General features: G+C 32.7%; 1 protein-coding gene across 4 annotated transcripts in view; it reads left to right on the top strand.

Annotated features, from left to right (window-relative positions):
* The window catches only part of PIAS1 (protein inhibitor of activated STAT 1), a 205,368-nt gene that overhangs the window by 171,943 nt on the left and 8,340 nt on the right, over positions 1-25,085 (top strand). For all 4 annotated transcript variants that reach the window (XM_051980785.1, XM_051980782.1, XM_051980784.1 and 1 more), the window contains 4 exons: positions 4,016-4,089; positions 11,415-11,575; positions 13,533-13,663; positions 14,323-14,503. In XM_051980785.1, coding sequence (XP_051836745.1) covers positions 4,016-4,089; positions 11,415-11,575; positions 13,533-13,663; positions 14,323-14,503 — 547 coding nt within the window. The remainder of the gene's footprint in view (positions 1-4,015; positions 4,090-11,414; positions 11,576-13,532; positions 13,664-14,322; positions 14,504-25,085) is intronic.

Here is a 25,085-nt window from a genome sequence, read left to right as displayed (position 1 = left end):
GAAATGTGGGGAGATGGTAGATAATGCTTAAACCTTATTTTCATTGGAATTGGCTCAAAGAAGATAATGTACACAATCAGTTGGGTATAGAAATCTCTTACTGGAAAGTAATGGTGAGGCTAATAGAATGGAGGGTGGATTAAGGAAGGTGGTGATCAAAGACAAAACACTTGAAGGATGATGGGGTGAAAGGAGAGAGAGGAGGATGAATGGGGGAAAATAGGATGAACTGAGGGAAAAATTTTATAGCAAATTTCTCAACCATATAAAGAACAAAGATTTATAAAAACACAAGACCTTCTTCAATTGAGAAATGGTCAAAGGATATGAACAAGTAGTTTTCAGATGAAGAAATCAGTTGTCTAGAATAATATGAAAAAAATGCTCTAAATCACTATTAATTAGAGAAATTAAAATTAAAACAACTCTGAAGTACCATCCCATACCTATCAGATTGGCTAATATGACAAGAGAATATGGCAAAAGTTGGGGGGAATGTGGCAAAAATAAGACACAAATGCACTGTTGTTAAGAGTTATAAACTGACTCAATCATTCTGGAGAGCAGTTTGTGCAACTATGCTCAAAAGGTTATAAAACCATATATACCTTTTGATCTGTCAATATCATTACTAGGTCTATACCCTGAAGAGATCTGAAATAAAAGAAGAGAGTCTAGCATGTACAAAAATATTTATAGTAGCTTTTTGTAGTGGCCAAAAAAAATTAGAAATTGAAGTGTGCCCTTCAATTGGGGACTGGCTAAACAACTTGCAGTATGTGATTGTGATGGAAATATCTAGCATACAGTATGTGATTGTGATGGAATACTATGGTGTTATGAGAAATGACAAGCAGAATGGTTTCAGAAAAATCTGGAAAAACATGAACTGATGCAAAGTAAAATGAACAGAACTAGGAGAAAATTGTACAACAGTAATATTATGAGTGATTTAGCTACTCTAATCCAATCCAATAATTCAAGACAATTCTGAGGGACTCATGATGAAAAATGTTATTCACCATCAAAGAAAGAACTGATAGAATCTAAATGAAGATCTAAACAAACTTTTTTTTTAACTTTTTCTGTTTTTTAATCTGTGTTTTCTTTTACAACTTGGATAATATAGAAATATCTTACGCATGACTGCACATGTATAACCTATATCAAATTGATTACCTTCTCAATGAGAAGGGAGGAAGAGAATTTGGAACTCAACAAATTTTAATAAATAATATTAAAAGTCATGTAAAAATAAATTTTACATGTTATATGTAGTAATGATTTATAATACAGTTATTGTACATTTTGTATTATTATTGTATCATAACATAAAAACTTTAAACTGCACTAGGACTTTTTGGCCACCCATTATTTGCAGTTCTCAATCTCTCTAATCATGCTAGCTATTTCATTCCATGTGTCCCAAAGACATCTCCAATATAATCTCTCACATATGTCTCTTTTAATTTAGAAAGCTACAGAGTCTTATCACCTTTCATCCAATTGAATTTCCCATCCTCAGGGCTTTCCCCACTTTAAGCCATCATCTGCATATTTGCCAAAATGATTTTCCTGCAAAAATCAAACTGAACATATTACCCTTCTTCAATAAACTACAGTGATTTCCTTTTATTTCTAGGATCAAATAAAAATTCTTGTTTAACATTAAAACTCTTTACAATATTGGTCTCTCACTCTACTGGGAATTACTCCCACTTATTATTCCTATTTAAACTTCTAGCTACATTAGCCTGCTTGACATTCCTCCCATACATTGCTTTATCTCCTACCTATGAACTTTAAAATTGGTTGCTCCCTATTTCTGGAATGGTCAGCATTCTTGTTTCTACTTTTTAGTGTCCTTCAAGACAACTGCGGCCCCAGTCTTTTCTGTATCTCTTCCCTCCCATTAACGTCTTCTTTTGTAAGGAAATCTTTCTATTTTTCTGTTGTATTTTTATCTTAGCTTTTATTTCATAAGGCAGATTACAGATAAGAGTAATAAGTTATGGTCTTCTTGATTATGAAAAGTAATAATTAGTTACCTTAATTAATTATATACTTTTTCTAAGAGAGTGTTAGAGATTGGCTTTCTAGAAGTTCAGGACCTGTGATATTTAATCATTTTGGTGAGAAATTAGATAATAGTACTGTATTGGCCTACATTTTTAGAAATTAAAAATCAAGGCAGAAAAATAATTAGTTAATCATCACTAAAGTTTTAATATAAGCCATTAACTTTTAGTTAAATCATTGTAGTAATATGCATTTGGACACTATAAAATTTAAGGAAAGACCATCATTTTAGATTAAGTGATTGTCCTTAATAGCACTTGTTATAGAAAAACCAAATGAAAACATAAGTTTCTGCTATTACTTGTTTTAGGGTCTTTAGTTATGATATAACTATACTTGTTATGGTAGAATGTAGAGTAATTACTAAATTACTAGTTTTTTTTGTTTTGTTTTTTTTAGTTGTAAGTTCTCATCATAGGCCCTTCAGTTAATTAAAAATCATTTATCAAGTGCCTCCTCAGTGCTAGACACTGTGCTAACAATGGAGATACAAAGAAAGGGGGGGAGGGAGGCCCTACAGTGCATGTTTTCAAGGAGTGTACATTTTAATGGCAAAAACAGCATGTAAATATCCAGGGATATTTGAGATGTAATGATAATCTGAAAGGGAAAGGCATTTACCACTGGATAGACCAGGAAAGGTGTCCTATAATAGGTGAATTTGAATTAAGTTTTGAAAGAATCTGGCATCATAATATGTACTTGGAGATACCAGTCCAAAAAACAGCCTGTGCTCTTATTCCATTCTATTTTAAGAAACAGGGTATACATATGTAAGAAAGGTTAATTGCAGTAATGTTGTAAAAATCTTTAAATGCCAAAGAAAGGAGTTTATTTTGCTCTTAGAGATAAAAATGAACCCTTAGAATTTTTGAGTTATAGGAAATAATATGCTTTAAGGAACTTTAAATGTTTGAAATTGTTCTAAAGGATCTCAGAAGCATTTGAGTCCAGCCTTTTAAAAAGAGGCACCTCAATTTCATTCCCCAGCAGATGTTCCTCTAGCCTTTGCTTAAAATTTTCTAAAATGGGAAAATAAATGAGGTAAAAGATTTTCTTCCTTTTTTATAATCTGTAGATCATATGATTATTTCAACATCTTTCCATTTGATATGCTTATCTTGAGAGATACTAATCCTAAAGCAGATTATTTTAAACTAATTATATTGCAAACGTGAAAAAAACTGGAAGAAAATGACTTGTCTTCTGTCACTTAGACATTTGTAAATAGATTCAGATTGGTTGAAGTTTTTTAAATGTTTTAAACTTTTGTTTATTATGTAATGTGAAATTGAAGTAATCTTTTTATATGATAATTTTATCGTAAATTTCTTACTTAGGTGGGTCACTAAAAGAATTTGTGTCATAGTTTAAAAGAATTATTGGACAGCTAAGTGGCACACATAATACAGCACCAGTCCTGAAGTCAGAAGGACCTGAGTTCAAATTTGGTCTTAGACACTTAATACTTACTATGTGACCCTGGGCAAGTCACTTAACCCCAGTTGCCTCAGCAAAAAAAAAAAAAAAAAAAAAAAAAAAAAAAAAGATTAATTCCTTCACCCACTCTCCATTCTCTGTCAAAAATAACAATCTCATAATCACAGTTAATATCTAGAATCCTAGAATTATAATAAAAAAGGAACCTATTATTAGTTTGGTGTATTACCTGCTGTAGAAATTTTTTTTAATATTGTTGCATTGTAATTTTTGATTCCCCAGGATAAAAAATGGGAAACCTCACAAGAAATTCAGTCAAACTATAGGTGTACAAATATATCCCTTCTTTTACCATCTGACTTGTAGGCCATATAACTATTTCTTTTGAGATGTTTAATGCAAATCCTAAAACAAGTTTTTCTTAAAGCTCTTTAATAATGTTAACTGATGATGTATCTTGTTCTGTTTATGTTTCCTCTCCTTCAATGAATGACAGTTAAAGAAAAATTGACTGCGGATCCAGACAGTGAAATAGCTACAACCAGTTTAAGGGTTTCTCTCCTATGTCCAGTAAGTATTAATTGGCAATTGTTTTTTATTTGGACTAGTTAAAAAATAATTTTATAAGTAGAACTAAAAAATTGTACAGTGACTACAATAAAAAGTTGAAATTGTATGTTGAGTTATTGTAATGACCAGGCATGGCCCCAGGGAAAAGACAGATTCTTCTGTTGAACTTCTCTTTTGCCTCTTTTTGAAATCTTACAAGGGCCGATTCACTGGGCAGAAATAAAAAGGAAATAGATATTCAGAAACAATGGTTTTAAAAAGAGGTAACAATAAGATCTTTTTTAATGTTTGAAAGAATCCATTAACATTAAAGGCATATAAAATCCATAAACGTTAAAGAATACTTTTAAAAATATTTTGACTAGAGGGATCAGAGTAGATTTCATGGAAGTAGTGGCATACTAACAAGAAAAAAGATTTCAGCAAAGGTGGACAGAATAGTCCATACAAATGAATATGAAGGCAAGAGCTTCATATTAGATTTTATCTGAATTGTAAAGTGTAGTAGTCAAAGCAAGAAAAGTCGGTTTTATTCTAATTATGGAAGAACATAATTGCCAGGCTGAGAAGTTTTATTTTTTTCTACTTTAGGTAGTAGGGAAATACTACAGAAGGTTTTTGAGTGGGGGCATAACATGATTAAACCTATGCTTTTTGAAAATTTTATTAAAAAAGAAGGAAACTGTGTCCAAGGAGACCAGTTAGGATTATTACAGCATCTAGGAAAAAGTTAATGAGGACCTAAACTAGCATTAGTGGCAAAATGTGTGGAGGTAATAAGCAGACTTGAATGTAGTGACATTACCAGAAAAATGAGATGATTTTCAAAGAGGATGGTGAGTTCAGTTTTTGATATATCGATTATTGGCATATATTTGATATATTGATATAATTTATATCTTTTGATATATTGAGGTAGCTGCAAAATAACTAGATAAAGCTTTCCAATAGACAATTTGGGGACATAGAATTGGAGCTGAGGGAAGAGATTAGGACTGAATACATAGCTGTGGGACTTTATTATATGAAGAAGGGTATGTGGTGAGTGTAATTAAAGCTTTGGAAATGAATGAAATTGCCAAGGGAGGATTTAGAAAAAAACAGCAGAGCTGAAAACAAAACCTTTGTCAGTAATCATACTGAAGATGGTCAGAAAGATAGTAGGAGAAAGTCATAGAGAAGTCATTGGAGGAGATAGTGATGATGGGAAAGATAGAGTGGTAGTCAGAGAACTCAAGGATGATGAAGACAGAAAAAGACATTGAATTTCATCATGTATAGTTCATTGGAGAACTTGGAACACTTTCAGTAGCTTTTCTGAATATAGAAGTCTTCCAAATAAAGACTTTTTTTGGCTAGCTCACCCAGTAGATTACCATGAAATAAACTGGCTGGAGACTTAATAGTTATTATCTGCATTTTTTTCAGTCAACAGTGATTGTTTTTTAAAATCTAAAAAAGTGACCATATTAAAATTAAAACATAACTAACATTGTCGGTGGCTTACCAAATGATGAGATTTGAAGAAGTTGGTATTTAGTAAAAAGCCTAAGCTTTTGTAATTTCGTACTTTAATACTATTTTTAGTAATAATAATTGCCATCTCAATTATGTACAAATGTATCAAAACTTCATAACAAATTCAATATTTTACCTTACATTATTCTCAAATTAATCCTAGTTTAATTGTTGGAAGATTGAGAATGAAGGAATATATCTATTTTCTGAGCTTGTTCAGAAAAAAACTTTATGATTATGAGGGAAATAAATGTGTTCCTTAAATAATGTAGTCTTTCAACTCTTGCTCTTATCATTTAAAAAAGTTTTTCATCAATCAGCAAACATTTATTAAGTGCCCAGCACTATAGTAGATGGAGATAATACAGTTTCAAAAAATGACACAAGGAGTTTGCATTACTTTGGCAGCAGTATATAGCACTGATTAGGCTGGTAATAGACTTGAGGCAAGAAGACTAGTTAGGAAAGGAGGCTATTAAAAGACTGAGCAAAATGTAATAAAAATTTGAACTAACTTTGTGGCTATATTGGAGAGAAGGGGGCTAAAAGAGAGAGATTTTGTTAGGGTACAAATGTCAAAATTTGTTATTTGGTGATAATTATTCTGAAAAGGGATCAGTAGACATTATCAGACTGCCACAGAAAATCCATGACACAGAGAAAGTTAAAAACCACTGATAATGAAGAAGAAAGGAAGAGGCCATATAAGAGACTCTTGAAGAATACCTATAATATTTAGGGGTAATGGTACAGCAAAGAAGCAATCTATAAACAACTTTTTAAAGGAGTTTGTTGAGAAAGGGGAAAAAAAGACGTAGAATTAGAGCTTGAAGGAATGCTAGGATCTAGTTATTGTTTATTAAGGAAGAGGCAAAAATGTTGGACACATTTAAAGATAATAGGGAAGGAACTAGTTGATAGGAAATGATAAAAGGATGTTCAGGTGAAATGGCTTCGTTCTTCTCAGTAAAGAAGGAGGTAGAGTTCTGAGCTGAAAGAAAGGAGGATAAGGAGAGTACAATGTAAGAAATTTGAGAGAGGAAGAAAAGGTTTAGATTAGCTTCTTTGGGGAATTAGAAAAACAGTGAGAGAGGTAATTAAAAAAAATTATTTTTATCGCAAGAAGGGCCCAGTTGATGTTATATAACATGAACTTGTAATGTAACCCTTTAATGGTAAGCTTTTTCTCAGGGGAGAGGGAGGGATCAAAAACGTTGGTCTGAATTTCTGCATAGTTCATAAATTAGTAGTTACGTAACAAATAAAAGTTCCCTTCTTTTTGTCTACAAATCAATGCAATTAAGAAAGCAATAGAAATATGTTTTCTCTTCTTCCTACCTTCTCTTCCTATTAAAAAAGAAAAGAAAAAAAGATTTTATCACTTCTCTGTCAGGTGGTGAATAATATATTTCATTTTCAGTCTCTGAAATCATAGAGGGTCCTTGTATGGATTATTATATTTCTTAAAACTTTCAAAATTGTTTTTCTGGTCAATACAAAGTTATTATTAAATAAAATTAAATTTAAAAAAAAAAAGAAAAATTACCCATGCATATGTTTTGTCAATAAAATGCCATAAATAAATAAATAAATAGATTTGTTTCTTGTAGTCAAAAAAAAAAATTGTTTTTCTGTTTAATGTTGTTGTACCTGGTTTTGTTCATTTCATTCTTTGGCAGTTTTTAAGTCTTCATAATTGTTCATTTTTGTATTATTAATTTTATAGTATAAATTGTTCTTCTGTGTCCTACTCACTTACTTTTGCATCAGTTCATGTAAGTCTTTTCATGTCTCTTTGAAGTCATCCATTTCTTCCTTGTTAGATAGCATAATATCCTATCACATTCATATGCCACAAGTTATTCAGCTATTCCTCAGTTAATGGGCTGGATAGTTGTTTAGTTTCCAGCATTTTTATCACCACAAAGAATTGCTGTAAATATTTTGGTATGTATAGAAATTTTTCCTATTTCTTTGATTGGGGAAGGAGTTGTTGCAATGAATATACTTAGGCCAAAAAAATATGCAGTGTTTAATAAATTTTGTGCACAATTCCTTAATTTACTCAATCATAGGTCCACTAAGAATGCATTAGTGGGCCTCTTTTCCCACTGTCCTTCCATTATTTGTCATTTTCCTTTTTATTATAGTTTCTAGTTTTACAAATAGGAAATAAAATTTCAGAATTATTTTACTTAGAATTTTTTTTACATTGTAGTGATTTGGAGTATTTATATTTGTGTGGCTATAGGTAGCCAGAGTTTCTTTCTTTGAGAACTGCTCTTCATATCCTTAAACCATTTTTTAGGGAATGGCTCATAGTCTTACAAATTTGAATCAGTTCCTTATATATCTTGAAAATGAGAAACTTGCTGCAAAGATTTTTTTCCCAGTTTATTATTTTCCTTTTAATCTTGGCTTTATTGAATTTATACAAAAAAATCTTTATTTTATATAATCAAAATTATCCATTTTATCTAATATTAATCTATCTACTGTTTGGTCATGAACTATTATCAATATATCTGAAAGGTATCTTTTCTGTACATCTCTTTATTTTCTGCTTTATCCTTCCTGTTTGTATCTCTATTGCTTCATATTTGCATCCATGTTCTGCAAAATCATAGATTGACTCTTTACTATGCAAAGATTACTCTACACAATATTTTTTATAATACTGAACATCTGTGTCTTGTTCTTATAGCAGTTAAAAAGTTAACTGAAGTTAAAAAAAAAAAAGAAAAAAAAACTACTGGGCATATTGAGGCCCATTAATTAATGAATAGTTAAACAAATAGTAAAGATAGTTAAAAAAAAAAAAATCCTACTCCATAGTTATTTAACATGTGATTTGGCCTAAAAATGTGAGAGCCATGTCACCATATCTCATAGGAGAATGTATGTTCTCTTATGCAAGAGGAATTGCTGTAGTCCCTCTCAAGACAGACTTGACTATTTTTTGAGCTCTTGTTACAATCTAAAGAGTCCTGTACAGATGGTTAGGTTTTAGAGATAGTTTATTAGGTGTGGCATTGTTAGTTCCAGTGTCTTAATTCTAGAATTGACATTTAAATCTTTCCTTGTTCCCTATCACCTCAACCAATATGGATTTAAGTTTGTCTATGTGTGTATGTACATATTAACATCATCTAACTCCTGCCAAAAATATACTGTATTTAGCATCTATGAACCTTATTTATTAGTGCCAAATTTTTATAAGATGATGGCTGTGCTTTTTATTACCATAATAGAACTAAATTTTGCTTGTCATTTTCATTTGTCAAGTAAATAGAGCTTTGGTCTTAGAAGTAGTCTGGAAACTGTTGAGTATCCTAATGGCTTCATAAAAGATTTGAAACAAATGTGGTTCTTTATATTAATTCATTTATCTAATAAAATGAACAGACTAATCCTCCATCTAAATATTTATGTAATTTGTTGAGTGAAGACTTATTTAGAACCTTTTTTCTTATAAGAGACTTGCAGACTTTTAAGGACACTATCTAATTTGACCTCACAATATCCTTCAGGTAATGTAGGGAGAAGTAATATGTATCACTACCATTTTACAGATGGAGAAATTCATTCTCAAAAGCACTTAATGATTTGCCTAAAAATATCTAGTAAAGAATTGGTATTGGCAAAATAATTTGGGGCTCTAAATTTTAGTTTTAGTTCATATCCTTGGTAAAATAGATAATCCTATACATCTTTGAAACTGATGAGACTTTTATAGGCCCAAAGTCATACTAATCCTTTTTTTCTAAATGAATTCTTACCTTTTTTTCCCCAAAACTGAGAGCTAAAACTTCCATTGAATTTAGAACATAGCTGAAATATGATACTAAAACTCACTCAGATGCTGAAAATAATGTTTCATCTTCTCTTCCCAAAACACTTCTTCCTTCTGACTTCCTTCTCTGTCAAAAACTTTTTTTTTAACTATTCCTGTTAATTTGTCTTTCATACACATTCAGTTGCTACTTCTATTGCTTTTTGCCTTCATAGTATTTCTCCGTCATCCTTTCTTTTCTCACTGATATTATCCTAGTAAAGCCCCTCATCATCACCCCTCCTGGATTACTAATTAGTTTTCCTACTTCCAGTCTCTTTCCATCTCAGATCCTTCTCCTTGAGTGGCTCACTTTGGCCTATTTCTTAATCTGACATTTAAAACTTTCTACAGCCCTTTTTATTCTCTAATTCTGTATGCTTTCCATCATACTGCTTCATTTCACAAATGCTTTTCTGCCTCTGCCATTGTTCATGATGTTCCTTGTGCCTTAAATATATTCCCCATTCCATTCTTTTCAAACCCTACATGTTTTTAAAATTCAACCAGACTTTACATTTGATCATCCTCTCCACCCCCATATCAGAAATTATCTTTCCTTTCTTTCACTTCACATGGCATATTAATCTATTCTGGGTTGTATATTAATACTTTAATGAAGCTGCAATTTCATCTGTGCGGATATACCTGTAGAAGCAAGTTGCATTTCCTATACTTTCTCATGCTATGCCATTATCTGTGTTTTCTTATAAATCCTTCATAAATGTTCTAACATGCTAGAAGTCTTCATATTATTTTGTAAATAGTATATCAAGTTCCAGTATACCACTGGAGCAATCCATTTTTTTAATGTCATTTTAACTGAATGATCATTTAAAATCTTTTTTGTCCATTCATGTCCTCAATAATATTGTTTATATCTGCTCTTGCTTGTAAGTAATCCTTAAAAGTAATTTTAAATTGGAATAATTATAAATTATTGTTGTATGTATTATTTAATACTGCATATCTGCATGTATCTTCCAACTTATTAAATTCTATGGAGGCAGGGCTGTGTTCTAATTAGCTTTATGTCTCCCCAAGTACCTAGTGTACATAATAAGGATTTGATAAACACCTCTTGAATGATTTATTGAGCATTTTCTATGGAAACAAGAGAAATTTGAGGCATTAAATGACAAGTTAATCAAATACAGTAGAACTTGGATGCCACGTGGAAGATGGAGAACAGGATATTTTATCTATATTCTCAGAATATGGTGAAAGTTAGAGGTAGAGCATCTGTAAAAAGGTCAGCTTTCTCCCCAGGAAAGGGAAAAATAAAATTGCTCTGGGATAGGTAATAGAAGACAAGTCTATTAGACTCAACTTCTTGTTAGACTTACTTATTTCAGCACCAAAAACAGAGAAAAATGTATCCTATAGTTTCAAGAAGTACAAAGGTGTCTCTTGACCTAGATCTCTAGTTTGTACCTGGCATTTTCTAGCAGAGACTGTAGACATCTTGAAAGGTACAAACTTGTCCTTAGCGCCATTTATTCAAAGGTCAAAGTTTAAAAAGATGTGTTTCTTATGTATTCTCTGAAACTTCCATTAGCAAATGAAATGCTACAGCATGCTGCTATAAAAATCACATTTTTAAAATTTTTCACAACCTCTCTAAAGCTGAGTATGTCTATATATGATAAAATCTAAAACACTGAAAAGCACTTAGTGATTTGCCTAAAAATATCTAGCAAAGAATTGGTATTGGCAAAATAATTTGGGACTCTAAATTTTAGTTTTAGTTCATATCCTTGGTAAAATACAGAATCCTATACATCTTTGAAACTGATATCTAAAAACACTAAATTTTACAGACTATGTATTTGTATCATTTTTCATAATGAAACATTTGCATTTAGTCAAACCTACTTAAATGGAAATTAGAACATAGATGTAGTATTTCAGAAAATTTCATTTGAAGTTTAAAGCATGAGGGGAAAATAAATTTTTGTTTTGTTTTTCCTTAAAGCTTGGTAAAATGCGCCTAACTATTCCCTGTCGGGCACTGACGTGTTCACATCTGCAGTGTTTTGATGCAACTCTGTATATTCAGATGAATGAGAAAAAGCCAACTTGGGTTTGTCCTGTATGTGATAAGAAGGCGCCATATGAACACCTCATTATTGATGGGTAAGCCACTTTGGAAATAAAGTATGTATTTATAATTTGAAAATGGTCATTTAAAATATTTTTAAAGCTTTTACTTTTCTGGCTTGTCATCTTGCTTTGTAAGTACACATTTTACTATTTTTATTCTTATCACTTAAAAAATATTAAGCTATAATTTTGATTCATTAATAGTTTTAATTAAGGACATATTTTATATTGTCTACTAATAAATGAAGCTGTCTATCCTAAATATTTGAAACTAGAGGAAAGAAGCTCTCAGTTACCCCACTTCTGTAGGTTGTCCATTCACTAAAAAAAAACTTCCTTTTCCTCCCATACTTTTTATTCTCTTCTTTGGATATATTTCCTCATTTCCTCCACCCCAATAACCTTCATCCTAAGTTAAATTTTTAATTCCTTTTTTGTGGTAAACTTTATGATAGGTGCATACTTGATCTGTGATCTCCCTTCTTCTTCCATATTCTTTTTCCTATTCTACTTGGCATTTTGAATCTTCTTGTGAATTTGTGCCCACTTCCCCTCGTCCTACCTCCTAGCTAATTCCCCCCACTGATATATAGTAAAATCATGTAAGAACTGTTGATGACAAAGATGATAATGTTCAAAGTATTGTAATAGAGAAATAAAATGAAACAAAACAAAATGACATACTGACCATATCTGACAGTGCCTATCTTCATTTTTTTTGCTGAGAAGAGAGGAGGAGGTATATTTCATTATGTCAAGATTAGATTAGTCATTGCATTGATTAGAAGTTTGATACATTTGATTTATAGTTTTAAAAATATATATTTTTAGTTCATTAAATATTTCCCAACAAAATGTAAAATATTTTTACATTCATTTTTTTTTATTTTCAGTTCTAAATTACCTGTCTGTCCTTCTTATCACCCCTTCAGAAAGCAAGTAGTATGAAATTGATTATATATGTGAAGTCATGCAAACATAATTCCATATTAACCATGTTGCACAAGAAAACACACACAACAAGAAACATATAGGAAATGGGGAAAGCATGCTTACATCAGTACCCAAGAGTTCATCAGTTCTCTCTTTGGAGATAAATAGCATTTTTCATCATGAATCTTTTGGAATTGTCTTGGATTCTTGTCTTGATCAAACTAGCTAAGTCTTTTAAACATTTAATCATCATTACTGTTTTACTGTTACCATGTACAGTGACATTTTGGTTCTGCTCACTTCAGTTTGCATTAGTTCATAAAAGTCTTTCCAGGTTTTCTGAAGCCATCCTGTTTGTCATTTTTTATAGCACACTGGTATCCAGTCATAATCACTTATCACAACTTGTTCAACCATTACCCAATTGATGGACATTTTCTCAATTTCCTATTCTTTGTCACCATAGAAAGAACTGCTATAAATATTTTTATATAAATAGAGCCTTTTCCTTTATCTTTGATCTCTGTGGATATTGGTGTTGCTGGGTCATAGAGTATGCAGTAAGATAGCCCTTTGGATATGATTCCAAATTGCTCTCCAGAATGGTTGTCCTAGTTCACAATTCCATCAGAAGTACATTAGTGTCCCATTTTTTCACATCTCCTCCAGGATTTATCATTTTCTTTTTATGTAAGCCAGTCTGATGGTTGTTTTTTTTTTTTTTTTTTTTGCATTTCTTTTAATTCATAATAATTTAAAGCTTTTTTTAATGACTAGTGATAGTTTGGATTTATTCTTCTGAAAACTGCCTGTTCCTTTCTGACCATTTATCTATTAGGGAGTGGATCTTGGATTTTAAGAGCAAAAAAAAAAAAAAAATGTAGAGTTCTAGTCTACTTTTCTGTCATTCATGAGTAATTTCAGATACTCTTACAATATACAAATTTTCCGTTTTTGTTTAAGATTTTCAAGACTGTAACAATTCTTATTTCTCTTTTATTTATGTTCAATTTTCATTAAAAGCTTGATACCCATAAATGAAATTTTCTCTTTATAGTTTATTTATGGAAATCCTAAAGTACTGTACTGATTGTGATGAAATACAATTTAAGGAGGATGGATCTTGGGCTCCTATGAGATCAAAAAAGGAGGTTCAGGAAGTTTCTGCTTCTTATAATGGAGTTGATGGTGAGTATTTACAAATTTTATGTTGATGTAAGCATTTTAGTAAAAAAACTGCATTTCAAAAGCTGAAGTTTATGATTATCCTCAAGCATTTTATGGAAATTATTTAATGTTTAGAAGAAAAACTTCTTTTAGATTAATTTTATCTTTAGCTTTTTCCAGATTTTCTGATATAAAATTTCAAAGTAATGTAACTCATTGACAAAATTGTGCTTTAAAAATAGTATGCTTTTAACAGATTTGATATAAAGTGATCAGTATTTTCACTTGTTTGGGGCATGGTTTTTATTACATTTTCCTTAAGGAAGCCACCAGAACTTAGATTTTAAAATTTTACTAACATTTTTTAATCACCTGGAACATGTTGAATAATGTACAGGTAATTTGGTATAAAACATAGTACTTAGTTTCATCACAAAGGGACAGTAAAAATAACACTTTAAAAAAATTGAATTATGGAAATTTTAGCAAGTCATTCATAAAAAAATAGCATTCAAAACTAAAAAGAACAGATTACCTTTTCATTTTTCATATTTATGATACTACCAGTGTAATGAATCCAAACTGTAATATGATTCATTAGATTTCTCTCCAAAAAAAAGAAAGAAAATGTTTAAAAGTGTATTTTCTTTTTCAATTAAACCATTCTGTTTCCTCCTCAGGATGCTTGGGTTCTCCCTTGGATCACCAGGTATCTTCTCACCATCAATCTTCAAACAAAAATAAGAAAGTAGAAGTAATTGACCTCACTATAGACAGCTCCTCAGATGATGAAGAGGAAGAACCATCTGCCAAGCGAACCTGCCCTTCTGTATCTCCTGCATCACCATTAAATAACAAAGGGTAAGTGTTGGGTCAACCCAAGATTTAACAGTTAAAATTAATCTGGTAAGTAATGACTAATGGAATTAAATTTCAAATTATCTTCCACACACCCAAATAGATATATTAGTTCTTTGAATTCTTTAAAACATTTATCTATCACATTTTGGGCTTATGACCAAGCTTCTAGAAAAAACCATTAGCATTTATAACTTTTATTTCCTTATCTATCACTTTCTTCCTCGCATATTAAAATCTGGCTTTTGACCTCACCACTAATGAAAATTTGTTCTTCAAAAACTGTCTCGTGATTACTATATTCCACAGCCTTTTTTCAAACCTCATCTTTCCTGACTTCTCTGAGTTTTCATGACAATGATTTCTTATTCTCTTTCCTCTCTAACATCATTTCTGTTTGATCTTTAATTAAGGATGATCTCCATTGCTTTGCATTGGAACCCTCCTTTCCATAGCCACCTCAAACTTAACATCACCAAAATGAGGTCATTATCTTTTCTCCAAAATCTATTTCTCAGTTCCTTGAATTGTGGTCCCAGATGATCTCCTGTCTGCTGGATAGTCCCATGTGACTATCCCATAGACAGAAAATTCAACATGTCCGAATTGGAACATTGTCTTTATAAAAGGCTATACTATACAGATTTTCCATTTTTAATTAGAAGTTTTCAAAACAGCAGTAATTTTTCCTGCTCTTCATTTTTAATTACACTAAATTTTCATTAAAGACTTGAATACCTGTAAGTATAATTTCTTCTTTATAGTTTGTTTATGTACATCCTAAAGTATTATACTGAGTGTGATGAAACATAGTTTGAGTTGGCTGGATCTTGCGTTCCTATGAGGCGAAAAAAAAAAAGGTACAAGGAGTTTTTAATTTAATTCCTGCTTACAACTTTGAAGTCATCTTTAACTCTCATTTCTCCTTCTCCTTGCCATATATAATAATTTGCTAAATCTTATTAATTCTAACAATGACAAATGAGATCAGCTATGTAAAGCACTATGCTACATTTTAAGATTTATATAGTGCTTTACATAGCTAATCTCATTTGACTTTAGGCCACCCTATACTATTATGTAGTATGTCAAAGGCATTATCCTTTTTTGTAGATAGGAAACTGAGATTCAGATGTGGTAAAATGACAATCATGCAGTTAGTATTAGACATGGGACTTAGACTACAATGCATGATGCCAAGTGTAGCTTTATCATCACTAATCCATACTGCCTTTATAACATCTCTTTAGCCAAAGGATTAAATGCAAACTCCTCAATTTGCTATTTGAAGTTCTTTTTAATCTGTCTCTTCTTTACCTTTCCAGGCTTATTATGCTTTACTTTCTTTCAAACATTGTACAACCCCAATCAGATTAGCTTTTTTTTTGCTGTTTGTTACACATAACAGTCGATTATCTCTTTGCCTTTTCAAAGGCTGTTGCCAATTCTTGGAATATATTTCCTCCTTATCTTTACCCACTTAGACCCCTCCCCTCCCATTTCCTTCCAAGTTCAATTTAAGCACAGTCACATATATAAATTATTTTGTTGGTATTCTAGACATAATGTCTCCTTTTGTAAAATTTAAGCTCCTTAAGGGCAGGAACTTTTTCATTTTTAGTCTTTGTGTGTTCCCCATTGCCTAGCATACTGTAGATGTTTGATAAATGTTTGCTGATTGTTTGATCTGTAAATATCCCCTTTTTTACTAGTTAGCTATCATGCTAGTTCAAAGTGTCATTGCTATCCATCTATATCAGTGATTTCCAAATTATTTTTAAGTGAAATGCACCATCAGTAATAAATAAATAAATAAGTTTAAATGATGGTTGCTTATACTCTCCCGGTATGTTTTTATTTGCTCATTTATAAGTTATTTACATGTATTACTGACAGTAATGATTATGTCTCCATACGTACTCCAACAAACTTCTCTCTCTATTATCTACATTCATTGTTTATCTTCAATTCTCCTTGTCTATTGTCTGCTTCCCTTCTGATTACAAAGGTCCCTATCTCCCTCATCCTCAAAAGAGAATCCCTCATTTTAGTCAGCCAGCCCTACCATATGGTCCCATATCTCTCTTTTTTTGTATGGCTAAATGCTCTGAAAAATCAGCATCTGTTGCCTCCATTTCTTTTCCTCTCATCTCTTCTTACTCTCTACAGTCTAACTTCCAACTTTATCATTCAGCTGAAACAGTTATTTAAAGTTCCCTATGTCTTTAATCCTCATCCTCCTTGACCTCTTTACAGTATTTTATATAACATTGCTCACTCTTGTCCTTGATAGTCTTTTCTCAGTAAGTTTTTATGATACTGCTCTTTCCTGATTCTCTTTTGACCAGTCTTTTTTAGTCTTCTTTGTTAGTTCTTCATCTAGACCTCACCTACTGACTATGGGTATTCCCTCAGACTCTCTACTGAGCTCTCTCCTCCTCTATTTTTCTTGGTGATCTCATGAGCTACCATGGATACATCAGTTATCATCTCTGAAGATGATCATCAAATCTTTCTGTCTATCCCTAACTCCTCTCTCTTTTTTTTCCACTTAATAGTATTTTATTTTCTAATTAATTATTTCTTTTATTATTATATTATATAATTATCAATTTAATTTCTAATTCTAAGGTATTTAGTATTCACTACTGTAAGATTTTTGAGTTTCAAATTTTTTTTCTCTCTCCCTCCGTTCCCCCTCCCCTCCCTAAGACAGCAAGCAATCTTGACAGTCTGTCATAGTTGATCATTACACAATCTTGCTGTTATTCTTAACTACTCTTTTCCTAATTTCCTTATTAGTATCAAGGGTATCACTATCTTCGCAGTCACCCAGGCTCATAATCTTAAGTATCACTTTCAATTCCTCATTCTCTTTTATTCATTCCATTTCTAGATCTGTCAATTTTACCTTCATAATATCTTTCCATATATTCTTCCTCCTCTCCTCTGATACTGTCAGCATCCTCACATCTGCTCTACTATAATAACCCAATAGTGGGTCTGCCTGCCTCAGGTCCAATCTATCTTCTACTCAGTTGTCAAAGTGATCTTCATAAAGTACAAATATGACCACATCATCACTACCCCTGCTCAATAAATTCCAGTGGTTCCTTATCATCTCCAGGATCAAATTTATGTTTTGCATTCAAAGCCCTTTCTAGCCTTCCTCTCTCCCCACCTTTGTAGTCTTCTTTTACTTTACACCCTTTCCCCCACATTTTATGTAATCTTATCTGTCCTGTTTGTTGTTCCTTGAACAAGACATTTCAGGCATTTTCTCTAGCTGTCCTCCCATGCCTGGAATTCTCTGAGAGAGAGGGAGAGCATTAACAACTAAGAAATTTAGAACAACGTCTTAGAACACTTGAACTTCGTTTTAAAGAAAATCTTCCCATTGCTTTCTGGCTTTCTTGATGTCCTTTAAGTCCTAGCTAAAACCCATCCTTCTACAAGATACTTTTCCCTTTCCCTCTTAATTTTAGTGCCTTCCCTCCCAATTTATCCAATGTGTAACTTGTTTCTACATAGGTATTTGTATTTTGTCTTCTCTATTAAACTGTGACTTCCTTGAGCAAGAACTGTCTTTCTCTTTTTCTTCTATCTCTATCACTTAGCATAGTGCATGACATATGGTAGGTGTTTAGTAAATGTTTATTTACTGACTGACTCTTTCACTCAAAATTAAAAAGAAGAAAAAGAAGATGGACTCTCAATTCACTAGTCACTTTCACTAGAGGCAGAAGCTGCCCTCTAAAGAAAGTACTTCACTATTGAAGAGAAATAATTTTTTCAGTGGTACCAGTTTAACTACTGTTTGGGTGCCTCAAGTTTTGGACTTGAGAGTCCAAAAACTAAACTGTAAGGAAATTTGGGGGTTTATTCAGCAAAGAGAAAGGCAAAGTGTAGTGGGATGTGTAGATGCAGTTGTATTAAAAACAAGTCCAACAGTTAATGTGTATGATATAGCTCATCCTCCTAATCTGTGATTGATTTTATACTTCTTATAGACAATCCATAGACCTCCCTGGGGTAAACCCCAACTTTAGAGACCACTGGCTTATACCATTGCAATAATTTTTTAAATTGGCTTCCCACATCTCCCCTCTTCTCTCCATTCTCCAAACAGCTAGCAAGAAAATCTTCCTAAAATAGAAATCATATTATCTTTCTTCCCATGTTCAAGAAAAGAAACTTCCTGTTTGCTTCTATGAAATGTGAACTAACTATTGGCATTTAAAACCTTTTGGAGTCTAGCTTTTTTTCTGGACTTTTTACATTTTTGTGAAATTTCTTGTGCGTTCTACTTTTCAGCCAAATTGGCCTGCTTATTATTCCCCAAACTTAGTGTTCCATCTTCTCACACAGTGATTTTGTAGTCTTGTCACCCCATGCCTACAGTGTATTATAACTCACTTCTACCATTTAGAATCTTTAGTTTTCTTTAAAACAAAGTTCAAGTGTTCTAAGAAGTTGTACTGAATTTCTTAATTGTTAATGCTCTCCCTCCCTCCTCAACTTATTTTACTTTATACCTCTAAATGACCCAACCAGTGACCTCAAAGAAGAGCCTCCATTCCTATAAGCCACCATTGATAGACAAAAGCAGATAACTCATTCCCTTTGAGTGAATGCCCTATTCTCCTTCTCTCTAGCATAATCTCTTCTCCTGTAAGCTACTGCTGCTCTTACCTGACTTAGCAAACAGTATTCTGCTTTCAAGAACCATTGACCCAGGACCAGGGCAGAGACATTAACTGTGACACCAAGCATTCAACTCCAAGACTTTGTTCATAACCTAGCTTCAGAAACTAGACTTTCTGTTTTCAGGACCCTCTTTTATAAGGCTCCTGACACAAGGCTCAAACATTTTTATTCCTACTTATATGCTACTGGATAATATTGGAGGAAGCCCCAGAACTGTGTCAGTACAGACTTCCTATTTCATCTCAGTAGGGCTATCACTTCTGTATAGCAGTGTTTTATTTGTTTGTTTTTTCTCCAGTTGACTGTCTATGGTTCTTCCTTCTTTCCTGGTGTTAGACAAAGAACTAAGTGATCCCAGTAGTCATCATCTAGGAATCCATTAGCAATAGAGCCCCTACCGAGTGAAAGGATATTATTTTATAGCAGCTATCCATTATAAGCTCCCACTTTATCCTATTCAATACATCAAAACCTACCATGAAGTTTCCATTCTCTCCTTTTTTCCAGTCTCTTAATAAAGAAATGGCCTTTTTACTTGACAGGGGCACACTTTCTCTCTTGATCCTGCTGTCTCTTCCAGCAGTTTGCTTTTTCAATCAATCTTTCTAGTCTTCAGTCTCCTGTCCCCATTCTTCCTCCTCACCCCTACTGGCTACTTTCAAGCAATTATCACATTTCCCCTAGTCTGTAAGAAAAACAATAATAATAATAATAATAAACCTTAATTGACTCTCCCATCTCTCTTAAGCAATAGTCAAGTGTCTCTTCCACCTTTTATGCCTAAATCTTAGAAAAAACCAATTATACTTATTGTCTCCATTCCCATCTTTCCCCACCCATTTTACTCATTTCACAGCTTTGTCTAAGTCTAGCTTCCAATCCTATTGCTTAACTAAAACTGCTCTCAAGGTTATCACTAGGGTCTCTATTTCCAGATTCTCTTTTCTCCAGTTCGTTCTTCATACAACCTCCTTTTCCATATTTACACATACATACTCCCTTTTTCTCCTCTCTCCTCTCTTACATCCTTCCTTCCCTCCTCTCCTCCCTTCCTCCCTTTCTCTCCTTGTGTACATTCCAGTCCAACTGGCCTATTTAGAAATAGAGATGAAGAAGGAACAGATCTAGCTTAGGACATTCTGTATAAAGGCACAATTAAGAAGTAGAATATCAAGTTTGGAAAACTTGTCAAGTTGTTTATATTTAGGGGAACTTAAGAGTCAATAGATTCTTCACAGGCTATAATATTGCATTGAAACTAACAAGATAAAATTTAGTTAAATTGAATTTAAAAACTCATTTCCTAAATATATGGTAGGGTTATGATATGGTATAATCGGAGTTTAGGGAAAAAAAAAAAAAACAGGATCTTTTAGAAGACTAAGTTCAACCTAATAACATTGTGTCTTGTTGAGTAGAGGGGTGACTTTAGAGTCAAGAATATTTAGATCCAAATTCTGCCCCTGAGCCATTCTGACTTCTGAAATAAGAAAGCCTCTCAGTGTCCCAGGAGACTAATTATAAATGTTACAGCAGGTGTGAACCTTCATTGACAGAATTCCTTACCAAAAGTTCCATGTCTAAAGTCATAGGTACGGTTTGTTTGTTTTTTAAAGCTCAGTATGAGTAGGCAGTATGATACAGTAGCCAGAAAAGCTCACACAATCATAGATTATTCAAAGATTTAGCTAGAACTAAGGAAGTCTCCCTGTACTCTGCCATGACCATGTCACCCCTGAAGAATTATCTTCCTTTTGGGGAGCTGAATATTAGACTTGGTTTTTGTTTTGTTTTTTGGACTGCCCTGGGGGCAGATGTTGCACAGGGTAGGGGAGAGCAGATCCAGGCTTGATTTAAAGAGAAACTTTGTAGCAATTAGAGCCATCTGAAAGTGGGTAAGAGGCATTTGAAATTAGTGGGTTTCCACTTATTTGAGGTTTTCAATCAAAGCTTGGGTTCCTCTTTGTCTAATACCTTGTAGAAGGAGTTCTTGTCTGTGTATGAGTTGGAATAGGTAGCCTTTGTGGTCCTTCCAAATTCTGTGTGAGTATCTGAGATAAATGTTTAAACACATTAGCAAGGCTTGTTTACAGAATTACTGTACTAAAAGTTAGTCCACTGTCCTAAAGAGTTAATGTTTCCCCTCTACTTTGTAATGTTTACTAACAAATTTATTTGGCCCTAACCCTAAATTTAATAAAACTTTTTAAAAATTGTAGCCTAGATATCTGGGGCCTCAATGACCATCAGGTTTGGTACAAGAGAATATGAAAAGAAAGCTGTTTTAGTAGTTAATGCCCAAAAGGAACAATAATATGTAAAGATATTTACATATTTCCTATGTAAAGATACACATATTGCTTCCTCATTTCCAGAGTTGTTTACCATAATTTCTTTTAATTAACTTTCAGTATTTGTGGTAATGTTTGCTCAGGTCTTAAATAGCTATGAATGTTGGCAATGCCTTTTCCTCTTACTCTGGTGTATATTCAACAAACATTACCACTACACAGAATTGCAATTTTTAACTGTCTTTTTAAGCTTGTAAATATAATCAAAGCAGCCAAAGTGTGCAGAGTTTGTTGTTTTTATTTTTTTTTAAATTTTTATCAAAAATCCATCTTCTTTTCTTCCCAATACATCCCATTCATTGAAAAAGGATGAAAAACAAAACCCCTATTACAAACCTCTATGGCTAATACAGATTTCAGCATTGTACTATGTACAGAATGTGTATCTGTCTATCATTCTCTGAATCTTTCACCTCTCAGTTGGGAGCTGGGGAGCGAGCATGTTTCATCATTAGTCTTATGAAATTATGGTTGATCTAAACTGCTAGTTCTCTTTTTAATTTTTCTTCCATAGCTCTCACTTATTTTTAGTTTTTTCCTCAAGTGGTTTCACTTTTTAATTCTTGCTTTGTTTCTTCCAAATTTCTAGTTGAATTTATGTCCCAGCTGAGTTTTTCTTTGAGGTTTTGCTTATAGATATTTTGGAATCATTCTTCTAGTAGATTTATATCTTGAACATCTCTATCACCTTGATAGTATTTTATGGTGAGGTTCTTTTTGTCTTTATTTGCTCATTCTTTCAGTCTACTTCCTGACTTTGGACTTTCTTAGGGCCAGGCCTTAAACATTTCTGGATAAAATGTCTGCTGTTGTTTTCTTGGGGTATTGATGGATGTGTTATTACAGGATCTCAGGGACAGCTTTGTCTGGGGAATTATAAATTTTCAGTGCTTTCAAAATGGTCTGATCCAAAGCAAAGTCTGATCATTATTTCTACGTCTCACCTTCCCCCACTCCTAGTCTGAGTTTGGGTCTCAGAACCAGGTTTGTGGGTTCTGCTGATTCAGAGTGACACAGTAATATAGGCTTTCCTTTGTCCTGGGATTCCTGCCCTGATTATTCCCCTGAAGGCTTCATAGTGAGCTAGAAACTGAAACTTTAACCTCACTCCATTCCTGGAATTAGAGCTTCACAGAGCTTGATCCCATGACTGAGGGCCCTATACCTTCATCCTGGACTCAAGTCCCCTCATGAGTCTGCAGCTATAGTTATAGCACATTCCATACAAAACAAGGGTTGGGCAAAAAAGAAATCTAGTCCCTGTAGCTTCTCTTGAATGACCAGATTCATTGCCACATTTATTCCTGAACCTAAGCCTGACTCACCTCCTAAGTTCAAATCTTTGTTCCAGGCCCTAGTTATTATTAAGTTTGGATGACAATGGTTCTGACTATGTGAAGCTTACATTCTAGTAGAATGTCATGTCTGTTGGGTGTCCTTTTTTGTACTTAGAGAGTTACATCTATGTAGATTGCAATCTCCTCCTCCTCCTCTGCCTTTATTATGTTTAAATGAGTTAACAAATGTAAAGCATTTTATAACCCTTGAAACAAATTCTAGGTGTTATTTGCTCCAATAAACACGCCATTGTACATTCCTCTTGTTTTTTTACTGCCTCAAAAATGTCATAACCACTGAGGCTGTCTGTCCTGTTTTCTTATAGAACCAGCACATCTGCTTTCTGTGGTCAGGCATGCTTTGGATTTGGATTAAAACATATCATACATATTTTGTATTGTAGTTATTACTGAATCCAGTAATAACTACAATACAAAATACGTATGATATGTTTTAATGCATTTTATCACGAGAGTGGTATAAGCAAAGTGTGCTATGTGCTGTGAGATCCAGCCCAAAGGGAGAGGTGAGACAGACAAGATGTTATCAGAGTTTGGCAGCCTTCAATAATGATGTGGTACAGAGAAGGTTTTCAGTACTTCTTGCTGGCTAACAAACAAGGAGACTTAGAGGGAATTACCAGGGGGGGAAAAAAGGGAAATGAGTATGTGTTTCATGACATGAGGTGTCACGAAATTGAAATCATTTCTTTGTTTAATATTAAAGATCAACAATTCTCAAAAGATTTCATATTTGACCATATTTGCAGTTATTACAAATGAAGATTCTTTTATGATCAAAATGAATTGATGCCCCTAAAAAAGCATTATTGTGGTTTAGGTAGGTATGTACTATTTTCTAAGTCATAAAGGATACAGATTATTTCACAGTGGTTATCACAGCAAAATTTATAGCATAGACACAGAAAATAAGAATTACATCCCATAGTAACTCACCAGTCCCTTAAAAAATGGAAGTTAAAAACTTCCTAAGCAATAGAGTTGTGCTAAATGGATATATATATATAATTTTGCTACTCTGAATATTTTGTGAGTGTTTCTGCTTTTTTCATGAGTATTAACCTCTGCTAACAGTCCAACTTTATGGTTGTTCCTGGGTAACATGACTTGTGAAAGCTTATTTTATTGATTTGTATAAATAGAAAAGAAAACAACATTGAATTTCAACTTGCCTAAGGCTAGCATAGTTTAAACAAATACCTGCAAAGTTTTTATGGTTAAGATATTTCTATTTAAAACCATAGTGTAACCAAATGCATAGTCTAAAACCACAATGTTTGGAAAGAATGTATCAGGATTACCCTGATTTATTTCTTCAGTGTTAGCAGCTATAACTTTTTTTAATGTGTATACATATTTGTGCATAGATATGTATTATGTTGTATAAAGTAAATTTCAGTCTTAAAATTTTTCATAGGCAAATGTAAGTAATGTATTTGGATAAGATATTCATTAGTTTATCATTGAACTCTGGGTATTTTTCCCTTTAAATGATTTATGCAGTTAGATTTCCAAAGTTTTTATTTTCTTTTATTTTTACCCCCCAATGCACTATGTTTATTCTTTGAAAAAATAACTACATGAACCACTTCCTGGGGTCAGAGATTGGATGACTCCACATTAGTGTCTGTGTAACTAATATCAGATTTGAAACTATGGTGTAGTAAAAATGTGTTCTAACTTTAGAGGTCATGTAACTCCATGTAACCATACTAAAACTTACCCAAGTTACTATAATAGATTAGCAGTTAACAGAACTCAGTCTAATGTGTTAACTGTAGTATTCCCATGCATTGTAAAAGAAAGAAAACTGTCAAGAATTAAGGGGAAGCATATTGAAATGAATATAATAAAATATCTTTTCTGTTTCCATTTTTTATAACTGACTCTTTTCCAGTTTGATATGTCTTACAGAAATTTCTAATATCTTTCTGTCACTATACCAGATTATCATTTCAATTTTTCTCCCCTTTTAATCCCTTAAGTACTGTCAGAGAAGCTAACTAATAGGAAGATGTTACTTGTGACAGACTGAGGAAGAGGTTTAATTAAAATTCCCATCAGACAAGTATATTTTTATAAAGAAGAGGAATGTTTTATACTTCATCTGCAATTCATAAAAATGTGGTAAAGTTTTATAATGAAGATCCTTTTCCTGGAAACAAAGAA

Source organism: Antechinus flavipes, chromosome 2 (genome assembly GCF_016432865.1).
Source record: "Antechinus flavipes isolate AdamAnt ecotype Samford, QLD, Australia chromosome 2, AdamAnt_v2, whole genome shotgun sequence".
Lineage (NCBI taxonomy): Eukaryota > Metazoa > Chordata > Mammalia > Dasyuromorphia > Dasyuridae > Antechinus > Antechinus flavipes.
This window is presented reverse-complemented; position numbering and strand designations above follow the sequence as displayed.